Source organism: Vanacampus margaritifer, chromosome 4, assembly GCF_051991255.1.
Source record: "Vanacampus margaritifer isolate UIUO_Vmar chromosome 4, RoL_Vmar_1.0, whole genome shotgun sequence".
NCBI lineage: Eukaryota > Metazoa > Chordata > Actinopteri > Syngnathiformes > Syngnathidae > Vanacampus > Vanacampus margaritifer.
Window position 1 is genome coordinate 29,977,118 of NC_135435.1, and position 21,645 is coordinate 29,998,762.

A 21,645-nucleotide genomic window follows, 5' to 3' on the forward strand; every position below is an offset into this window, starting at 1 on the left:
GTTTTCTATTGGAATGAAAATGTCTTATTTTGAAAATCAATGGGCGGATCGAGTGGGTTCCTTTCTGCTCGTCGGGTCTAAGGTCATTGCCGGCTCGCGCGTCGAGACCGACTTAAAAAAAATGTCTGACGTTGTGTGTGACGCTCCCGCGCGTGTTGTCAAGGCTTGGGTCGCCCTCAGAAGACTCGACAAAAACGGTTTGTTGTTTCACTTTTAAGGTGTCATGCATATTCAATTCAACCATCGAGACTTTTAGCGCGCGTGGTCGTCGTCATGGCAACCGTTTGGCCGTCTCCGTGGCTCAATGGTTGGGTTTATTTTCCATAAACAGTAAATAATGGACGCTAATTGGATGCAAATTGTTTTTTTAAATTTTGTTTTCAAGTAAAAGGTTAACGAACGAAGCGTTTCTCAACAGCTGCAGTTGACCGTCAAGTGTTCTTATCGAGCCGGAAGAGAGCCACAGGTCCAGTACAGGGGTCCTCGTTTACGATTTGATTTGTTCAAGACTTGCAATCATACACACGCAAAAAAAAAACAACAGTAAAACATTCTGTCAAATCAAGCAAGCTTATTGGGCATAGAATCGAATGGAAGTGAAAAGGTTTTTGTTTTGTTTTTTATGAGCCACAAACAAGACATTTATGAGCATCAACTAGGACTCAGGAACATCCGGGCATTATCCTTTAACATTATGACTTTACTTCTTACTTAAATGTCATATATTGCTAATATACATTACCCTGTGAGTTTTACTCAACTTATAGTACATTGCTTGTTTTGAGGGGAAAAACAAACAAACAGTGCAAGGCAGGTTTGCTCGTATCTGCTGCATGTAACGGTCATTGCCGTTTTGGAGGGGAAAAAATGGGGTTACAGCATCGGGAGAGATTGAGATAACTATAGGTTTTTGCTGGGATTACTACGATTTTATCCTTCAACCACTTTGCCTTTTTCCTTGGAACTTTTCTATTTGGCACGTATGCGCATGCAGTATGTGTTATGTTTAAAAGCAATTATGGGTAACGGATGATGTATGTTACAGATGACAGAGTTGTGGCTCTCCGCGAGGTGTCAATTCCTCAGGCAGCCGACATGTCCTCCATCGTGCAGGTCCTCCCTATTGGTTATGCTGCTGTCACGGCAACACACACATTACAGTCAGCCAATATGGCTAAATATGATACGTCCTGTTATCATCCTTTTTCAGATCATTGCCACCTCCTTTAGCCTGAACTCTTCAGATGTCGTATTCAAGGTAAGCTGCACACTCTCAATTCATATTTAGTTTGATTATGACTCAATGAATGACTTGCATGCATGTGCAGATAAGAAACCAGCGTGGATGTCTGATCCCTCTGAACAGTTCCATCCCAGAAAACAGCAAGCACATGTATGTATTTGTTTCATATCGCTGTACTCAGATTCACATTTGAAGGAGAACCTTTAACTCATTCATTGCCATTGACGGCTATAGACGTCAACAATTCATTTTATCTGTTTGTATTAGTTTAACATTTTTTCCCCACTTTTGTTAACAAGAGTATGAAAACCTAGATTTCTTTTATTGTATATTTAGAACAGATATAAAATTTGTGATTAATTGTGAGTTAACTAGTGAAGTCATTCAATTAATTACAATTAAAAATGTTATGTTAAAAATGCCGCTCCTAATTTTTAATAATCTTTTTTTTTTTTTTATGAATTTATGGCAGTGAATGAGTTAATGACGTAGTTTGCATAGGTTTTATACATCATCTTTATTTTGTGAGACTAAATGTGTTTGCATCATAACTGTAGGCTATATCTTTTTTTAGGATAATGGTAACTAATATGTTAGAGCTAATTATTGTTACGTGGATGAGGATGCTTATTAGTACAGTACATTGAATCATGAATATAGTTTTCGTTTGTACGTTTTATATATTCCTTTTAGCAGTAAATGAAAATGCATTATCAACACGGATGTTTCTTTTCACAGGCCCTACTTGCTTGAGGTAGCCAAGATCTTTCAGCATGGTACTGTCACAAAATACACAAATCATAATGAAAATCTATCAATAAAAATTCGATTTTGCTTTTAAATTGTGGTTCACTTGTGGTTGGAGATGAATATTCATGGTCAAGATGACTTGTTATCAACTCATTTTATGTTTTGGATAGTTTCTTATGGACAATAAAACCATAAAAAACGATCAAATGCAGTAAAGGTCTTATTATAATACTGGCATATGTGCTAATATTTGGCCACTGGCAATAAGACCTCAGTTTTATTATTCTGCTACATTTGACATCTTTTTTATTTTTTACTTTTTAACAATATTCATGTATTTACGTTTTTGTATTTGTTGTTATTATTTCTAGTGCGTCCCAATCCTAAAAGTATACCTATGACTGTGATCAACAAGGGCATGAAGACCAGACTGCACTCTGTTGACATGAGGGTACGTGACTAGATTTCAAACAAACAATCAGTTTATGATGAGAAATACCATCAAAAATAATCATGACGCTAAACATTTTTTGGAATGTTTTAACGCAGATTCAGAGACTTGAGGAGCTTCTGCCTCAAATAAAACTGAGACGCGATGAAAAACTGAGCCAGGTAAATAAAAACAAGCAACGCAAATGATACATATATTTAAGCTCTGAAAATCAAAAGGACATCATTTGTAGATGATTGTCTTCTTTAACTCATTTACTGCCATTGACGGCTATAGACGTAAAAAATAAATCTTAACTATTTCTATTAGTCTAACATTTTTTCCCACTTTAGTTAACAAGAGTATGAAAGCCTAGATTTTTTTTATTGTATTAGAACAGATATAAAATTTGTGATTAATTGTGAGTTAACTAGTGAAGTCATGCGATTAATTACGATTAAAAATTGTAATCGCCTGACGCCTCTCATTTTTAACAATCTTTTCTTAAAAAAAAGACTATAAAAATGTTTTTTAAAGAAAAGATTATTAAAAATTAGGGGCATCAGGCGATTCAAATTTGTAATCGTAATTAATCGCATGACTTCACTAGTTAACTCACGATTAATCACAAATTTTATATCTGTTCTAAATGTACAAAAAAAAAATCTCTAGGTTTTCATACTCTTGTTAACAAAAATGGTAAAAAATGTTGAACTAATAGAAATAGTTCCAATGAATTTTTGACCTATATAGCTGTCAATGGCAGTGAATGAGTTAATCATATATTTGTATTTTCCTATTTCACTGCTCTCAGGAGATTGAATGCCTGAACCAGAAGCTGATGTTTCTCCACAAGAGAATGCAGGTGAGTGAAGATTGTTTTCACATGAGGTGCTTGATTGAATTAGGTAGCTAAAAATGTTAGCCTGCTCTGTTGCAGGTGGCAGACTCGCTCACGTGGAAGGGAATGCTAGCCCGGCCGCCTCTGTGGTGAACCGTCAGCCGACACCCGTCAATCAAGTCGTCAGCACAGCCCAGTTAAGGCCTTTGGGCTGGGAAACATTGAGAGCCAAAATTGACCACTTCAGCCTCTTTACTGTATATTTTCTTTTAAATGGTTAAATAAATAGATTCTAGTTTGCTTGGGTCGTGATTCTTTCAAGTAATAAATAAATAAATATCCAGTAAATTAAATAAATAAGTCGAATGTAAAACAAATGTCAGTGTCAAATTTATTTTATGCCTAATGTTATTTTAAACTATATGAAAATGAAATTCAGTATAACTAAATAATTGCATGCAACATGTAATTATTTTATCACAATGTATTTTATAAAAAAAAAAAATATATATTTTTAAAATAAATTCTTAAGTTACAATTTTACGTCTAACTTTACGTAGGTCTGTCCTAATTATATTGGAACATGCATTATGGCTGTGCATCTCCTCAATAAAATATAATTCAATATGAGTCTTGAATTGGAAGCACTTACATATTTTAAATAAAAACCTATTTTCAGATTCAAAGCAGTTTTTACTACACCCCTAATATTTATTTTAACTTAATAATTCATGTGTACTTTTAGTGTTTCAACTGTTTATTAACAGGTAAGGACTAATCTGGATGTTTGGAATACTTGTTTTTGTAATTATGTATTTTATAAACACAAACATCTAACATTAAAATCATACTGTTTTTATGTCAATGTATTTTTCGCACAGCTGTGGAGTACTTTTTCGTTACACCATACATATACCATATATGGTCATACCGATAATATCACCTGTATTTGACACTCCAATTCCCGTCGCCCCTTGCGGCGCAGTGTCGAACATGGCGCCCGTCTCGCGGACAAAAGGCGAATCTGTCTGATGGTGGGCTGAAGCCCCAAAATACAACCAAGAGAAGACGTTTTTGAGGGGGAACTTAACATAATACTTGTGTCTCGCCTCCATACAAGCCCGCATGTTACAACTCAAATCTGTGGAGGACTGTCTACTGGAAAAAGGAAGGTAAGTTACGAGCCGCTGCTGTGTTTAAAACGCTCTCATTAGCCCGCTTGATTTCCTCTACCTGAAGTGGCCGAAGCCCCCTTTAAAGACCCCGCTGTTCTGCTACGTTTAGCCCAGATGTTGGCAAACTGTCTCCCAAACTGATCACATTTAGTCTCCCTCGGTTAAGTAAGAGTTCCTCTCTGATTCGGTATGTTAGCAGCCCACCTGGCCGCTGTGGTTTAGACGCAATGCTCCTCGTCGTCAGCCACAAAACCTATGGAGACACTCGCTGGTATTTAGACAAAATCAGCTGATTTTAAAATGGGCTTTGGTGTGGGAAGGAAAAGTTGAAACACTGCGCTGTTCTTCAACATGTTGAAACTATTGGCAGGCTTTCTGAGCCATCTGAAATTGTTTATTTAGTATGTATTCAAATGTGTGTTATTGGTCAAATCCGCTGAAGGAGTTTGTTAAAGTATAATTATACAATAATAATCACACACACACACACACACACACGTTAGCTGTGCCATCATGGCTGCAGCTGCAGACCTCAATTAAATCTCTTCGAGAATAAACGAATTAGTAAGGAAACAGGAGGCCCTGCTGTTGTTTGTGTTTGTTTTCTTGTTGTTGGTGTCTGTTGGTGCAAAACAAACCTCCCCAAATTGTGGCTGGAATCAAGTTGGTACTTTTCCGTGGAGAAGAAGCGTCATTTTATTTATTGAAAACTTTACATTTTTACGGGAAAAAGTAACAATTAAACTATTTATTTTTGTTGCCACTTTTTTTTTGTGTGTGTGAAATATGTATCTATTTTTTATTACAATTTTCAGTCTGTAAAAGGTGCATTTTTTTATGGTGTATTTTTCATTTTTATTTTTTTAGCCACTCACTGCAGTGTTTTTAAGTCTTCCTGGTCATTTTTATCCATTTTGGAAATGTCCCCCCCACACCCATTGTCAGGCATTGGTGGTCCAATGGTAGGATTCTTCCCTGCCTTGCGCGAGGCCCGGGTTCGATTCCCGGCCAATGCATGAATCCTGTCTTTTATGCTTCCCACGTTGTCAATACCAGTTGTGTACAAACAGAAAAAAAAGCAAAGTCATATTTTATGAAAATGATGGTGAAGTGTTAACGTTACTAAAGTGGTTCAAGTTACAAAGTTCGTTTTTTGTGCTTATTTTTCATGGCGAAACGTAAGCATGTTGGCCTCCAGCTTGCCGTAGTGCACTGATGTCACTCAAATGCCCTTTTCAAACTTTCAAGACGTGAAGAAAAAAAAACTTTAAATACAAAATAAAATTGATTGTCGGTTCCTTTAAATAGATTATTTTTATTTTATCTTTTTATAGGTTTGGAACTTTCCACTAACTTCTGACGATTTTTGTCTTGTTTTGTCACTTTATTTCCCTTTAAAAAAAAAAAAAAAAAAAATTTTAAGGCGATTTCACAAAATTATCCACAATTTCCTTTAGTGTGTTTCCACAACATTTTCAAAAAATGCTCAGTATTTTCAATCCTTTTATCATGACCAATTTTCATGAATTTCCCACTCATTGAAGAATATTTTTGACTACTTTTAATTGACTCCCCCCCCAATAATAATAAGAATGATAATAAGCCTAACATAAAGAGTAGTCAAAATGGGCGCACCGCACACAAACATAAAATGGAGGCCAAAACATGTCAAGCTAAATGATAATGTGGTAAGTGTTGATGAGGATAACCAAATATTTTTGTGCTGTCTTGTAGGATGTTCCAACATGGCGAGGAGCCTCGCTTCACCATCGAGCAGATCGACCTCCTGCAGAGGCTCAGGAGGACAGGCATCGGCAAGGCCGACCTCCTCCACGCTTTGGACACCTTGGACCACCTGGACCGCACTCACGGCCGCGCCTCAAACCACCGAACGTCCTCCTGCGCTCCGCCTTTGTTTTCCACCGCCGCCACTCAGACCGTTTTCTCCGACAGCCGCCTATCGCCGGGCGGCTTTGACGTAGCCTCCCCCGTCGCCATGGCAACGGTAGCGCAGACCAACGGGAAGATGTCCCCGCTGGCCAGGTTTCCTCTAGTGGGCGGCGGCGCGGTGGGCTACGGGTTTGAGGTGGGTGACGACGACGTGGACGTGGATGAGAAAGTGGAAGATTTGATGAGGTAGGAGTGATGGGGATGGGGAACCCTAGCGATGATATTTGTGGGAGTTCGGACATAGCATTAATGTGAAAAGACAACAAAAGGTGCGCGTGTGCTTGCAGGAGAGACAGCGGCGTCATCAAGGAGGAGATCAAGTGCTTCCTGGCCAGCAGACGCATCTCACAGGCTGTGGTCGCCCAAGTGACGGGTGCGTGTTGCCGACCTCGTCTTCCTCCTCCTTCCTCGAACCGGCAGCTTACCTGTCTGGGTCCTCTCGCAGGAATTAGTCAGAGTCGCATCTCCCACTGGCTGCTGCAGCAAGGCTCCGACCTCAGCGAGCAGAAGAAACGAGCCTTCTTCAGATGGTATCAGATGGAGAAGAGCAGCCCTGGTACGATCATGCCGGTCTGTCTGTCTGGCCATGTGCAGCATGTCTGTCTGTCGAGGTGGCTGTTTGATTTATGTCTGTTACAATGCCATCAAAAAATGTTGGCCCTCTTGTGATTTTTTTTTTTTTCATGGTTTGATTTACCATTTTTAAAGTTGAAGAGAATCAAACAATTATGAATATTGAAGAAAAGATGACCAAAGTATAAGTTCCACTCCACAATTACAAAATCAGCATAATCATTTAAAAAAAAAAAGAGAATGATTATTAATACTGATTTTGAGTTGTTTAAATTTATACATTTGAACCTTTAATTTTTTTTTTAAATAACTCATTTAATACGTTTTTTTCGTCCAAAAGGAACTTGCATTATTACAATGTTTCAAAGAATTTTATTTTTCTTACTATATTTTACATTTAAACATTTTCTTGTTTTTGTACCAAAAATAATCGTGATTTATATTTTCTTTATAATCGAGCAACCCTACCACAAGTAAAAGTTTTAGTTTTTAAATGGTGATTTTATTAATGAATGAAATAATTGCAGAATTGCTTCAATTTGACAACATTAGAGTGTTTATTTTTATTTTTTATCTTTTTAGGGACATGCCATCGTATATCAATCAGATTCAAGTCTGGACTTTGACTTAGCCACTCCAAAAGCTTCATTTTATTCCATAAGAAATTTGGAAGTTGATTTTCTGGTCACAAGCTGATGACCGCACAATCTCCCTCCGGATTTTCTGGAAGAGAGCAGAATTGATGGTTCCATCAATCACAGCAAGTCGTCCAAGTGCCTGAATTCGAAATATTGTTATATTTAAATCCGATGCGACGAGATACTAAAAGCTCCCAAAAAGTTCAACTTTTGTCTTCTCAGTCCATAAAACATTTCGCAATAAGACGAGTCGAATGATTTGTAAGCCGAATATTCCAAACTGGCAGGTGTCGATGACTTATTTCTCTTTTTTTTTTTTAAATCATGAGATTTTGTTGCAGCTTTTCCAATCAGAGATCATTTGTCTGACTTCATTATGACACGCGGGTTCTATTTAATATATTTCCTGATTGAACAAGTCTGTAGGTAATCAGAATGAAGTCAGCTTTCCTAAAACTGCGAATGTGATGTTTACTTGGGTTTTCTTTATCTGACATTTGTTTAGAAATCGTAAACAAAAAGAATTTGAGAAGAGGTCAAATACTTTTTCATGGCACTGCAACACCAACCGGTTTCTTTATCTTTCTTTGTTGTTCCCTGGCTTATAAAACATTCCATTGACCTCTGGTTCACCTCAACCGTATTTGTTGGGGGGAAAAAAATCGAATGTGCACACGCGCCATGCTTGTAAATGTGCGTGACCCAACAGGTGCCACACTGGCCATGCATACGAGCGCCCCGCTGACCCTGGAGGACGTGATGATGGACTGGCAGCAGGCCCCGCCCACGTTCGCCCCCGCTACGGGGGGCTTTCGCCTGCGCCGGGGAAACAGATTCACCTGGAGGAAAGAGTGTCTGGCCGTCATGGAGAGGTGACATTTACATCCGCTGCGATGTTCTTACCATGTGAACGGGACTTGTTTATTGATATAGTGTGTGCGTGCGCGCGCACGTGCAGCTACTTCAGTGACAATCAGTATCCCGACGAGGCGAGGAGGGAGGAGATCTCCATGGCTTGCAACGCCGTCATTCAAAAGCCAGGTGGGTCCACATTTGGAGCCCATCCCCGCATGCGGCCATAAAGACAAGCCAACGCTTGGCGTGCGTGTTTTTCCAGGAAAGAAGCTTCTGGATTTTGAGAAGGTGACGTCCCTGAAGGTGTACAACTGGTTCGCCAATCGCCGCAAGGACATCAAGAGACGAGCCAACATCGGTAATGTCGTCCCCCGGCGACTCCCGTCTTTCTTTTTTTCTTTCAAATGTTTATAAGCTGTGACGAGTGTGTGTGTCTTCTCGAAGAAGCAGCCATCTTGGAAAACCAGAGCGTCGACGTGCAAAGTCCTGGAGGTCAGTCCAACGGTGACGAGGCCGACGCCAACGACGAGCAGGTATACAACCTTGTTTGATTTTTTTCATGACAACTGAATTTTGGGAAACGTCCACTTGTTAGTTTTTTTTTTTTTATTGTATTAAGAACTTTTTTTTTTTTTGATTGATTAGTTATTATTTGTTTAATATTTATGGATTTTATTTTATTGTAATTTGAACAAAAAATAAAAAAAATGACTATGCCTTTTCCAAAAAGTAGTTTTCTGGCTTCTGATTGGGAAAGTTGAGATATAAATTAATATTGTTATTTAATAATATTTTTAATGTGTTTTCTGTAAATGAATTCCTTAATGTTTTTTTGCTCTCTTTTTTTTCATGACAACTGGAATTTTGGTTAACGTCCACTTGTTAGTTGTTTTTTTTTTAATTGTATTTTCCCCGCCAAGAAATTACTTTCTTCTGGCTGCTGATTGGCTAAAATGGCTAAGAATTTATTTAATTATTTGTTTCATAAATTTTTTTTTTTTTTGTAATTTGAACAAAAAATAATAATCTTTTTTTCTAAAATGACTATGGCTTATCCAAAAATTATTTTCTGGTTTTTGATTGGTAAAGCTTTTAAAAAAACAACATTTTATTTAATGACATTTTGAATGTGTTTTCTGTAAATGAATATCTTCTGTTGAACTAAAAAGGCTGAGATTTTATTGAAGTTTTTTTTGGGATGATTTTATGAAATAATTTTTATTTTGGCATTTTCTGAAAAAAGACTTTGTTAGACCCTCGCCGGCCTCTCGTGAAGCCTCGAATAACTCTGGCGTTTCCCGCGTCAGCTTCCCACGCTGCTGCCCAGCTGGATGGCGCCCCCGGGCCGAGGGGGCGCGTCCGCTCCGAGGGGCTGCTCCCTGACGGGCCGCGCGGCGGGGCGTCGGCCGTCTTGGTCGCCGCCTTCGCCCGCCCTCCAGGACGAGCAGAGTTCGGAGAAGGCGGCCGTCGACGGAGCCGGCGGGGACGAGGCGGGCTTAACTTTGGTGGACGACATCAAGACGGAGGCGATAGAAGACGACTGAAAGGAGGTGACGTCATGGTTTTCATATGCAAATGATTTGAGCAAAAGCCCAAATACCTCCCACCGCCAACGACCTGCTCGACGACACTCCACTTACTGTCAAGTTAGCGTTTTTATGAGAGAACGATGAGTCGTTCGTCACACTGTGATCACAACGGTGCAGCCTCAAAACAAAATCCATACATGGAAGCTTTTTTTTCAAATTCATGTTGCATTTTAGTGGTGCATAATTCCACACGTAGCAGTTAAGGGGAAAAAAGAAACGGAGGTTGCGTCATGTGACCTGACAAACTGATGATCAAAATAAGCTGAGTTTTGGACGCAAAGAAATGTTCAGTTTTGTTCTTAATCTAATTGATTACTACAAATTAGTGTGGTTAAAAACTACTAGTCAAAAAATTCACCTCCAGAACAATTTCCATGTTTTTAAAATGATGTCAAGATCATTACTGCGGGACGGTTTATTGCAGTAGACAGGAGCAAAATAATTCTGCATACTGCATTAATTGTGCAACATAGTCATAAATTGATAAACAATAATTAATTGATAGCAATTTTTAATACATTATGGTGTGGATGAGAATTTTTAAACATTTATCTAGGAGGGGAAAAAAAATTTTGACAGCTGTGTGTCATTCTTAAAACACAACAATGAAAGGTCTTTCCTTGCGTTCACATCATCACTGTTATGTCGCCTATGAAAAATACGTATGCCTCGATATACATCTAGATATACTGCACATGTATACATATAAATATATATCCTACTAATAATATAAACTGTGAGGGTGCAATTCTTCTTCTTATTTTTTTTAAATTTCTTACACAAATGTGTTTCGACGTCCAGGAACAAAAGTAGCTTCCGTTGACAGAAGCCAAAGTATTATTGTTATCAAGTGTATGTTTTTCTTTGGACACATCAAATGTGTGGTCACTTTTGTTGACTTTTCTTTTTCTGCCTTATAACGTGTTTGAAACACGAAAGTGTCATTTGTTTGTTTGTCAAAGTGCTTCTCTTCCTCCACGCTGGTCACATGTAGCAGCTGACAATATCTTGTCACGTTTGTCAAACAAACGACATGGAGCCGTTGTCGGGGTTTGATGGAGCACCGTTTCACGATTTCGCTCTGGAGTATTTTGACTTTTTTGGAATTATTCACGTTGGAATCATTTTCCAAATCCGCCATGAATTTGCGTTCAAGTGCCTTCCGTTTGTCTGTGTTGCTCGGATGATGGCTCGGAAACGTCCCTATTTCTGCAACACAACCTCAAATACCTCAACTTCCTTTTCATCCCATTGGCGCTGGAAACCACACCCAGAAAGTCCGAGGAGGGTGCGTTCAACAAAACTGGGGCGTCGGAAATATCTGACGACGAACTCATGTTGCAGTCAAATGCAAACGTGGGGGGAAAAAACAGCTGATAAGCTCATATGTCAGAGCCAGAACATTTTCACTGCGGTGGCCAATGTGACACATTAACTCACAAAGTGGTGGCTACTTTGAAACACTAACATCACTTTAAAACCCTAACCTTTCTTTTAAACCTTGAAACCTTACTTGGAAACCCTAACTCTACTCTGAAACCCCACTTTGAAACCTTAAGTCTGGCCCTTACCTTGATTTGAAGCTTTACTTTGAAACCCTACTTTGAAACCTTACTTAGGAACCGTAACTCTACATTGAAGCCCTGCTTTGAAACCTTACTTACAAACCCTAACCCTACTTTGTAACTGTAAGCCTGGCTCAAAAACTACTTTAAACCCCTTACCTTGATTTAAAACCCTACCCTAACCTCGATTTGAAACCCTACTTTGAAAACCCTAACCTCGATTTGAAACCCTACTTTGAAAACCCTAACCTCGATTTGAAACCCTACTTTGAAAACCCTAACCTCGATTTGAAACCCTACTTTGAAAACCCTAACCTCGATTTGAAACCCTACTTTGGAAACCCTAACCTCGATTTGAAACCCCACTTTGAAAACCCCACCCTCGATTTGAAACCCTATTTTGAAAACCCCACCCTCGATTTGAAACCCTACTTTGAAAACCCTAACCCTGATTTGAAACCCTACTTTGAAAACCCTAACCTCGATTTGAAACCCTACTTTGGAAACCCTAACCTCGTTTTGAAACCCTACTTTGAAAACCCCACCCTCGATTTGAAACCCCACCCTCTATTTGAAACCTTACTTTGAAAACCCTAACCTCGATTTGAAACCCTACTTTGAAAACCCTAACCTTGATTTGAAACCCTATTTTGAAAACCCTAACCTTGATTTGAAACCCTACTTTGAAAACCCTAACCCTGATTTGAAACCCTACTTTGAAAACCCTAACCTTGATTTGAAACCCTACTTTGAAAACCATAACCTTGATTTGAAACCCTACTTTGAAAACCCTAACCTCGATTTGTAACCCTACTTTGAAAACCCTAACCTTGATTTGAAACCCTATTTTGAAAACCCTAACCTCAATTTTAAACCCTAACCCTATTTTGAAAATTTAAGCCTACTTTAAATCCCTTACCTTGAATTTAAACCCTTAACCCACCAAATAATCCCTTGATGATTTTGCGTTAGTTCCGTATTTTTTTTGCAAAACGTATTTTCCCCAATTTTTTTAATGGTCTGAATTGTTTCCAGTTTTCCTGAACACACCATCAAACCCTCACCCTTTCACCGGGAAACGTAGCTCATTATCATTGATTATATGTTATAGTTGTAAACTTGTGAATGCTGAAGATGGCGCTAAAGGGAAGCGTGACGGTGAAAAGAAATCAAGCAGCTTTGCGCTGTGCTGCGTGACGCCATTTTCGGAGCCGTCGCAGGAAGCTCTGACGTCAGGCGCCGCCTTCCGCTCAGTCCTGTTCACGTGACTTTTACTTGCTTTCACAACATCTTGAAGACAATGAAAATGTGTGAAATTTGCTGTAATAATTGTCACCGTGGATTCATTTTGTATGAACGTCAATAGCAATATTGGGCCAAATTCCCCTAAAGGCAATTATGGAGGCAAGTGCGTTTTCCATCTGATGTCTTGTTTAAAGATGGAGTGCCTCGTTTGGATGCTCAAATGTTGTGGAGAGAACAACAACAACACAACTAATTGTACTGCCTTCTTTTGTGCTCATCAGTTGCATAACTTTGATTCGTTCTATTTTTTACAGTTTCTAATTATTGCTTTTATTCTATTGACAAGGGAATTAAAGCTGGTTACAGTTGACCCAGTGACGTTTGGTGCTTTATTTACACCACACAGTTTTTTTTTTCTTTTTCTAAAAGGCAATACATTATTGTTATCATTTTCTTTTGAAATCTGTTCCATTTAGCAGGGAAAATTAATATTTAGACAAGGAGTTATCCCAAGGACTGCCCGAGTGTCCCACAGGCCTTTAAAAAACAAAACACACAAAACAGCTCACCAGTGATGGGAAACTGTGATTTCCTAGATGTGTTGCAAAAGAGACTATTAAATATGTGTTTAATCATAGTTAATTATTGGGAGAAATTGTCAACCAAGTCATCTATATTCATATAAATCAAGTCATATTCAATATCTATTTTTTTAAAATCCAAAATCCAAATGCAAACATATTTCATACTAAAATATTAAATCAAATATGAATATGTTAATTTCAGTGTATAATAAAAATTTCAATTAATAACGTAATAGATAAAAATATAAAAATTCAATTTTATTAATTTAATTCACAAAACCCATTTATTTAATGGAAATATATTCAATAAAATTAATTTCTTTTTATTTAATAAATATGTATTTATTTTATTTTACTTATTTTTTTAATCTAATAAAAGAAAGCAAATAGTTGTGTTGGTTTTAATAATAATCCAGTTGCAAGCATTCCTATATGGACATATAACAAAATACTCAGCAATCATTCATTTTTCATTTTCTTTATTTTCTTATCAGATTACTGTTCAAATGATACAAATAAAAAAAAAAAACATGATAGATGTTTCTTTTCATATAATACACGTTCTCTCTTTGGATTGCAGCATAGTGACAGAAAAAGTAATAGGCAATCAACACACACACAAAATTAAACATCTGTGCTCAACAGTTTTCTTCTACATCCCCGTACGCGTGCGCCAACACACTAGCAAGAAACAGGATTGCTAATCTTTTGTCATGTCGATATGAAATGTTTGCGTTGCTGCGGTATTAATCATATTCATCCCTTAGTAACAACAGAAAAACAAAGATTGTATTGCTTATTTGCGCTTGTGTTGACAACATCAACACTTAAATAAAATAAATACAAAAGCAAAAAAAAAAAGAAGAAACTTTTAGGGAACGTCCCCTACAACAGCGCCCCCTAGCCAAGTTAGACGGCGCCTTCTGATGTGGGCAGAGTGCGGATGAGTTCAAGGCAAGACCACCGACGTTTCCACTTACTGATTGTGGCTTTTGTGTCATGTATGACGTCATGATGATGTCACAAACTGCCATGCGACAAGTTCAGAGTAAGCCATTGTGTGCATGAAGGGGGAAAAACAATGACAAGAAGAAAAGAAAAAGGAAGGAAAAAAACGTGTGCAAATGTTGATATGAGAGGCACCATAAGCATTTTCCTATCAGGGATGTTTTTGTGCAGACGACAAAAATTGTCACAGAAATGACCTTTTTTCACCCTCATTTATAAAACAGCTCCTTTATACTTTTTTTTTTTTTTTTTAAACAATCCTCACAAGTGTACGTACTTCTCACAGAATTGCAATCTTATCATAAAATGATGACAATGCAGGCTTTTATTTTATTTACTTTAACTTCAAAATAACAATTTGTTATTGTAAATTTTAAAATGTTAAGATTTTCTCATAATCTTCTGAAATTCTTCTCATAAAATTTTTATTTTTTAAAAAAAAAATAAAAAAATTTTGCAAACTTTAAATTTCCTATCCTCAGATTTAATCGATTGATGCGGTAAAATTATGCAGAATTGTGAAAAAAAGTATTTTAATCTTGTGAAATTTTTAAGAGAAAATTGTGACGCACTCCAATACATTTCAAGAGTAAGTTAGTTTGTTACTTAGAGACTGAAAATTGTTAATTTTTCACATAACTTTAGTATTTTAATTCACAAATTTTAAGTTTAAACTTTTTGAGACTTCTTTCTTGTAATATTTTTTATTTTCATTGTAAAATTATATTTTGTTATTGGAACTTTTTTTTTGGTAAAACTGAACTTTAATCATTAAATTATGATTTATTGTTCTTGTAATATTGTGACAAGTTGATGATCCTTCACACTCTCTCACAAATCTGAATTTGTCACAGAATTTGTTCTCCTGAATCCAAATTATTGTCATCCATCTTTTTTTTCTCGTGACATGGCTTGCACTTTACCAACCTGTAAACGTTTTAGGACTTTTCCTAACGGTTCTACTTGGTAGAAAAGGCAGAGTCGACTTCAAATTGTGACGATGACTTCTCGTGCAATTTTTATTGATTTTTTTTTTTACCGCTTCATTTAGGTCCATTTTTTCGTAGTCAAGACCCAGCACACGCACACACTCGCTCATTTCCGTCGACTTTGCCATAATCACTTCCGACATAACCATCAGACACCTGCACTAACCACCGACCCAAGATCACCTTCAACCAAGCTTAGCGTCATTACAATTGTTTTTTAATCATGATTGCACAAGTTTAAAAGAAAATGGGGAGATTACAACTATTTTGAGTGAAATATAACTTTTCACCTCAAACCTTTTTCTCCTAAAATGACCCTGCAACTTGATTCTGGTAATAATGCGGCTTTACGCATAATACGACTAAATTGGCAGAAATCGATCATTTTTTATCCCTCACAATATTCCTTTAGTCTTCATTCGACTTCAATCACAAACTTCTTCCTCATCACGTTTACATCTGTTCTCTTTTCAGTTTATTCTCAAATTCCAACCATCATTTTTTTTTCTTCATGTAAATGTTTACATTATATTGATTATGTCTACGTTTTTCTTGTAAAACGGCAACTTTTTTTTCCTGCCGATATCTTGCGATGGGCAGTGATCGAGCGTGCTGGTAAATGGAGGCCTTTATTTTCCCACGACGGCAATTTAGGATGAACGATTTACTTCATGAAAATTTGACACTCTCGTAAAACTGCAATGTCATTTTTTTCTCTCTTTGTTTTGTCAGAAAAACAACTCATAAAATTGCTACATTAAGTTTCCTCATATTAGGACTTTCTTTACATTTATTTTCTTGTAAAACTTGCATCTAATTAATTAACTAATAAAATATTTAAATGTTTAAAAAATAATCATAATTTAGCATTTTGTTCTAATACCATCATTTCAAAAATAGCTTCAAAAATCAAATCAAATATTAATAATCAAGTAAGCAATCTGCGGCGTCGCGCTTGCGTTCATCAACATTTCCAGCTTCCGCTTTGCAAAAGTCACATGACAAAGTGCCTGGATTCTTCCTCCATTTGAAAGCAAACAAAACGCTTGCAATGTCAGTGTGGACTCCAACGAAGATGAGCGTCCGTCGTTCGTCACTCTGGAGTGCGAATAGCAGCGATTATTCATTTGTGCAATTTCAAAAGAATTTGGAAGAAAAAGATGACAGTCAAGAAAAGAAGGCTTGGTGAAATGTTAGTGGCTCATTCGTGTGCGTTTCCACAGAAATGTGACGATATGTTAGTTGCACAAATACTCATGACGCTCACACTGACAACAATTATTATTATTATCATCCATTTGATTATTATTATTATTATTAGGGCCACACTGAGCAGAAAATACAACAATTAAGTCACAACAATTGAAAAGGCTGACAGTTTGTGAAAAGAAGTTCCTTTTTATTTTGAAATTTTTTTTAAACTAATGTTGGGGGGGGTCTTATTTTGACTTTCTAGTGAGCTGAAATATTTTTCTACTTTCTTGTAAATTTGATATATTTTCTTATTAATAAATGGCATATTTGGCAAATGTTTCTTTTTCTTTGTACTTTTCTGTAAAATTACAAGAATTTTTTTGTTATTGAATTCTTCTTCTTCAAAAAAAAAAGCTTCTCATATTTGCAATTCTTTATGTTCGAATTTGAGGGTTATTTTTGACCCAATTGTCACAATAAAGTCCAAATGAAAAGTTGTACAACTTATTGCACATTTTTATCATACAATTGTTTTTGGTTGTAAAATGCCAACGTTTTATTATTTTCATTGTTGTTATCAGTGTGGCCCTCATAATCCTGCTATTCTATTTTTGTGTGTGCATTAACGTCATTTTTCAAAATTACTAACCCACCACAGTGACGAGTCATCACAAAAAAAAAAAAAAAAAAGAGAAAAGTTAAAAGTATCCGCGGCAAGGTCTTGGCTTGGCAGCGGGTCGGCCATCTTTCATGATGTCTGTGGAATGTACACTAAGAGGTGCACGCCATCTTGCTTTTTGTTTTTCCTACAACAATACGATGAGACAGGAAGTTGTTCCCATCTAAATAAGAGTCTTTTCAAAATAAGATGCACTTACACAAACAACACGACGGGCCTCGTGCGTCATCCTTGACGTCAACACGGAGCCAAAAAGCGGATTTATTGCACACAAGGGCAAAAAAATGGACTGACTCGCTCGCTCGCTCGCTTCCGCCCCCCCGGCAGTCCCTGAGACGGCCGCCATTGCAGACCGGGAAACAGTGAGAGGAATTGCGGGTAGAGATGCCAAAGATGGCGAGAAAAGCTCTTATCTGCTCCTGGAGGCGATTTGGGCGGCCGCCCGCTCTCAGCTGCTCCACGACTTGCGGTTGTCCCCTCGGAGGACGGGAAGGCGGGCGGCGTCTGCGGGAAGGCGGGCGGCGTCTGCGGGAAGGCGGGCGGCGTCTGCGGGAAGGTGGGCGGCGTCTGCGGGAAGGTGGCTGTCACGGCAGCTCAGGCGCTCCGGCCGAACCAGAACGCCGTGCGCCGGCCGACATCGGAAGTAGCGGTGGCCGCCCACGCAGCCGTCGTGTTTACCTGAAAGGGACGATGGCGACGTTTAGCTTGACTTGGCTTCAGTCCAGCTCCAAACAAATGCACTTTTTTCACCTCCTCATTATATTATCTTTGGAAATGGGATGATTTAGTCATTCTCTTGAGCTGTATCTTTTTCTTGAACAGATTTTTTTTTTCTTAGAATTTGATGTAATGCGAGAACTTGATTCTCATAGACTGCCGTCTTTTTCCTTGTACGTCTCATAATTTGACTATTATAAATGGAACATTTTTGTTCTCAAGGTAATTCTCATGAATGAAAAATAATTTGTTTTTATACGCGTCATTTTATCATTTTTCCTCTCAATTTTCCGTCTCGAGACTCACTGAGGTTTTTTTGTGTGTGACATAGCTATTAAAATGAAATTGACTTTTTTCCCTCATCATTTTTGCAAATTACTTTTCCCCCCTCAACAATTCTTATAAATTAAAAACTTTTTCCAGTCATAATTACTCGATTCTTGTATGTTATTCATCATAATTTTTTTGGGGTGCTATAACATTTCTTTTTCTCGTATAAGTATTGTTTATTAACATTGTTTCGTCAACATATTTATAGTAAATTAAGAACTTTGATCGTCTGAATTTTCTAGCTTTATAATGTCATCAATTTATGACCAAAAAAACATGTTTTTCTCATAGCTAAATGTCTTTTTCTCACATTGCAACAATCCTTTCTTGTGATTGTATTACTTTAATCTTGTCATTTTATAGAAATTATATTATACATTTTTTGCAAATAAACCACTTTTTTTCCTTAATTTTATGATTCATCTCACAATTTTATGACTTTGTTAAAGAACTTATTTTTCGTGAATTTTTTAACCAAATCTCATAAATTCAAAATTCTTCTTTTGTAGTCTTATGATTTTTTTTCTTTAATTTGTACAAGTCCATCATCTTAAATTGACACTTTCTCCCCTCAGAATGTCATTTCTTTTACTTTTTACGACCCTATCCTTGGAAATTCAGCTATTTTCTGCCTTTGTCATAATTTGATGACTTTATTTATTGACATAATGCAATTTATTCAATTGATATTTTTTTCTGGTAATTTTATGAATTAGAATTTTTTTTTTACTTTAATTTCCCCAAGTAGTAGTGGTACATACATTTAGATTGACACTTTTTTATTTTCAATTAGATGGTCTGTTGAACTTGATGATCTTATTTCTTGTAATTTTATTGATCTTATTTTCTGTTAATTGACATGAATTCCAAACTAATTTGATGGCTTTTCGGCCGACAATTTCATGAGTCTATTTCCTGCTGCCATCGCGCCGTTTGAGCTCACCTGCGGGGGAGTCCAGCTCCACGCCCACCCACACGCCTTCGGCAAAGTGCGCGACCCCCACGTAGCGCACGGTGCCCGCCTTGCCGCTCCCGACGGCCACGTGGGCGCCGTCCGTCAGCCAGTCGGGCAGGGCCGAGTCGTCGGGCGGCTTCTGTTCAGAGAGGAAGCGGCGTGCGGCCACGCCGTCGTGATTGGCGGCGTCGAGGAGGAGGGAGGTGGACGAGGAGGACGAGGAGGGGGGTTGCAGGACGTCGGACAGGGTCGCCGTGGAGACGCTGGCCGAGAAGTAGCCGCTGGACGATTGGCTGAGCGGGCTGAGGGGGGCGCTGTCATGCGGGTCATGCACGGCTGGAGGAGGGGTGTCGGCCGGCTCGGGCCGCCGTTCTCTGGCCGGCGCTCGAGGGACGGGGGCGGCCTAGCGACCGCCGCCGGGGCGGTGCAGACAAAACCAGCGTCAGAGTCGCACTTGACACACGGTTTTCTCTCAAATGTCTTTTTTTCTCTCTCTCTATATTCCGATACATTTTTTATTTTTTTTTACCTACTATAAGTCTCATAATTTTATGACTTCTAATGAATGTACCGGTACATCTTTTTGCTCAAAAGAGAATAATTTGTATAAATGTACAACCTCTCTATCGTAAATGTATTAATTTATTGTACATTCACTTTTTTTTTTAGCTATTCTTGCACATTTATATTTGTCATAATTAATGACATTTTACTTAATTCTTCAACATTTAAAAAACATGACTAACCTTAGAATTCACATCTATTTTCTTGTAATTTTAATGAGTTTATACTTTATACTAATGCTAAGAAATATTCTGATAAATCTACCCTCTGATAAAATTAAAAAAATATATAAATATACATGTTTTTAAAATTGTGAGCGATGGGAGTTACTTGCTTATGCTAAAACAGCTGCCGTAAGGGACACGAGGAGAGAAAAAAATAGATTTACCAACGCAGGAGAACAGCTAAATTTGAGAAGTTTAAAACAAAAATAAAAGCCAATTTAAAGTGAATTAGAGTTTGATGAGGCAAAATAAGACAAGAAAAGCAGGCAGCGAGTGGAGTAGTCAATCCTCACCATGTCCACCTTGATTCTGTTGTCATCACCCCCTGGTGGCGACATGATGCGTGGCACGTGCTGCAAAACAAAAACGCAGATGTCAGATTGTGGGCCTTACTTTCTTTTTTTTGTTAAGAACTTATTCTTCATTTTTCACCGAAAAACTCCCTTTTTGCAGTTTTTGTGCTCACACCAAAGCCTTGTCTAAACTAGAAGCACAGCTTTGGCAACATCGAGTGTTGAGAAACTACTTTGACGTGAGCAGAGATGCTCATTTAGATGCAACAGACATTTGCAATATTGAAATTGTTTTCAGAGGGAAAAAAATGAAGTCTTAATGTTTGAAACGACTCGTTTGAGAAGCACTTGGGAGGAGGCGCGAGCACAGCGGCCATCTTTGCCCACCTGCTGGCCGTGCGGCGACGGCCTCAGCTCCTTCTTGTCGTCTCGCGCCGGAAATAAAGACTTGAGCAGTTTGGGCATCTGCGGAACCAACGCCTTCACTGAAAGATAAGAGGCAGCAAGTCCTGAACGACCTGAAGGAGGAAGAGGGAAGGAGGCAAGGAATCGAGGAGGCAGAGGCGGTGCGAAAGGTTAGCAGAGAAGTTGAAGAACGTGGCACAAAGACACAAATACTCCTTCGACATGGAGACTTCCATTCAGCAGCAGAAGCAGCAGAAGACGACAAGCCGAAGAGGAGGAAGCGGCCGCGGAGGTTTACCTTGCTCGGGCTCCTGGTTGTGCGGCCAAGTGACGGCGCTCGACGGCGGCGGCGGCGCCGGCGGAGCGGGGCAGTAGGTGGAGGGTGACGAGGCGGGACGGGGGAGCGTGCGATGGTACGCAGACGGCATGAAGATGTCCTGCTGACTCTCCCAGCGACCCTAAACAACACACGCAAGCAAAAACGCCAAACGCGTCAATTCCATTCCACATTTCATTTGTTTTCAAGCGTCAAACACTTTTAAACATGATTTGGCTGCACAAGAAGGCCCGAATACTCAAACAGCTTCAACTATGACCAACCACAGTAATAAACTTAATAATTCCACCGTTCGAAGAAAGTTGCTATATTTGATCTCATTATATTGTGCAGTCCTCTGTGTTTTTGCCTTTGCTACATTGTGGGGCGCATACACATTTAACTACCATTGCGGGGACATTTTCAGGTTCAGACCGCTTTTTGAGGGTCAAGACTTGCTTTTTGAGTTTAGGTTTGAATTATGGGTTATGGTTGAGGTTAGGGTGAGGAATAGGGGTAGGCAATCATTTTTC

The 21,645-nt window shown here is 38.4% G+C and overlaps 3 protein-coding genes and 1 non-coding gene across 7 annotated transcripts in view; 3 read left to right on the plus strand and 1 right to left on the minus strand.

Moving 5' to 3' along the window:
- Positions 1 to 13: 13 nt before the first annotated feature.
- On the plus strand, positions 14 to 3,564 carry LOC144050582 (uncharacterized). The gene is made up of 9 exons (XM_077563967.1): positions 14 to 197; positions 1,046 to 1,113; positions 1,211 to 1,258; positions 1,329 to 1,393; positions 1,982 to 2,019; positions 2,365 to 2,444; positions 2,543 to 2,605; positions 3,238 to 3,288; positions 3,364 to 3,564. Exons 1-9 carry the CDS (start codon positions 14 to 16, stop codon positions 3,415 to 3,417), a joined length of 651 nt encoding a protein of 216 aa, XP_077420093.1. The 3' UTR covers positions 3,418 to 3,564.
- Positions 3,565 to 4,147: 583 nt separating this feature from the next.
- Positions 4,148 to 13,224, plus strand: LOC144050884 (homeobox-containing protein 1-like). Of its 3 annotated transcripts, none has more exons than XM_077564547.1 (9): positions 4,148 to 4,436; positions 6,174 to 6,575; positions 6,677 to 6,762; positions 6,835 to 6,945; positions 8,310 to 8,472; positions 8,559 to 8,641; positions 8,718 to 8,813; positions 8,906 to 8,988; positions 9,763 to 13,224. In XM_077564547.1, the coding sequence occupies exons 1-9, from the start codon at positions 4,390 to 4,392 to the stop codon at positions 9,997 to 9,999; spliced, it is 1,308 nt and encodes a 435-aa protein (XP_077420673.1). In that variant the 5' UTR covers positions 4,148 to 4,389; the 3' UTR covers positions 10,000 to 13,224. The 3 variants fall into 3 exon arrangements, with proteins under 3 accessions (XP_077420673.1, XP_077420670.1, XP_077420672.1); XM_077564544.1 differs by having other exon boundaries at positions 4,149 to 4,436; positions 8,900 to 8,988; XM_077564546.1 differs by having other exon boundaries at positions 4,150 to 4,436; positions 8,903 to 8,988.
- trnag-gcc (transfer RNA glycine (anticodon GCC)) lies at positions 5,385 to 5,455 on the plus strand. The gene has a single exon. It is a non-coding gene; the product is annotated as a tRNA-Gly (tRNA).
- Positions 13,225 to 13,900: 676 nt separating the features above from the next.
- The window catches only part of kif13ba (kinesin family member 13Ba), a 38,842-nt gene continuing 31,097 nt past the window's right edge, over positions 13,901 to 21,645 (minus strand). Inside the window, exons 33-37 of one of the 2 annotated variants that reach the window (XM_077563062.1) lie at positions 21,095 to 21,254; positions 20,779 to 20,876; positions 20,392 to 20,451; positions 19,299 to 19,713; positions 13,901 to 17,986 (exon numbers count right to left, since the gene is read on the minus strand). In XM_077563062.1, coding sequence (XP_077419188.1) covers positions 17,757 to 17,986; positions 19,299 to 19,713; positions 20,392 to 20,451; positions 20,779 to 20,876; positions 21,095 to 21,254 — 963 coding nt within the window. In that variant the 3' untranslated portion in view covers positions 13,901 to 17,756. Of the gene's footprint in view, positions 17,987 to 19,298; positions 19,714 to 20,391; positions 20,452 to 20,778; positions 20,910 to 21,094; positions 21,255 to 21,645 lie in introns of both variants that reach the window. The other variant, XM_077563061.1, reaches the window with a different exon arrangement.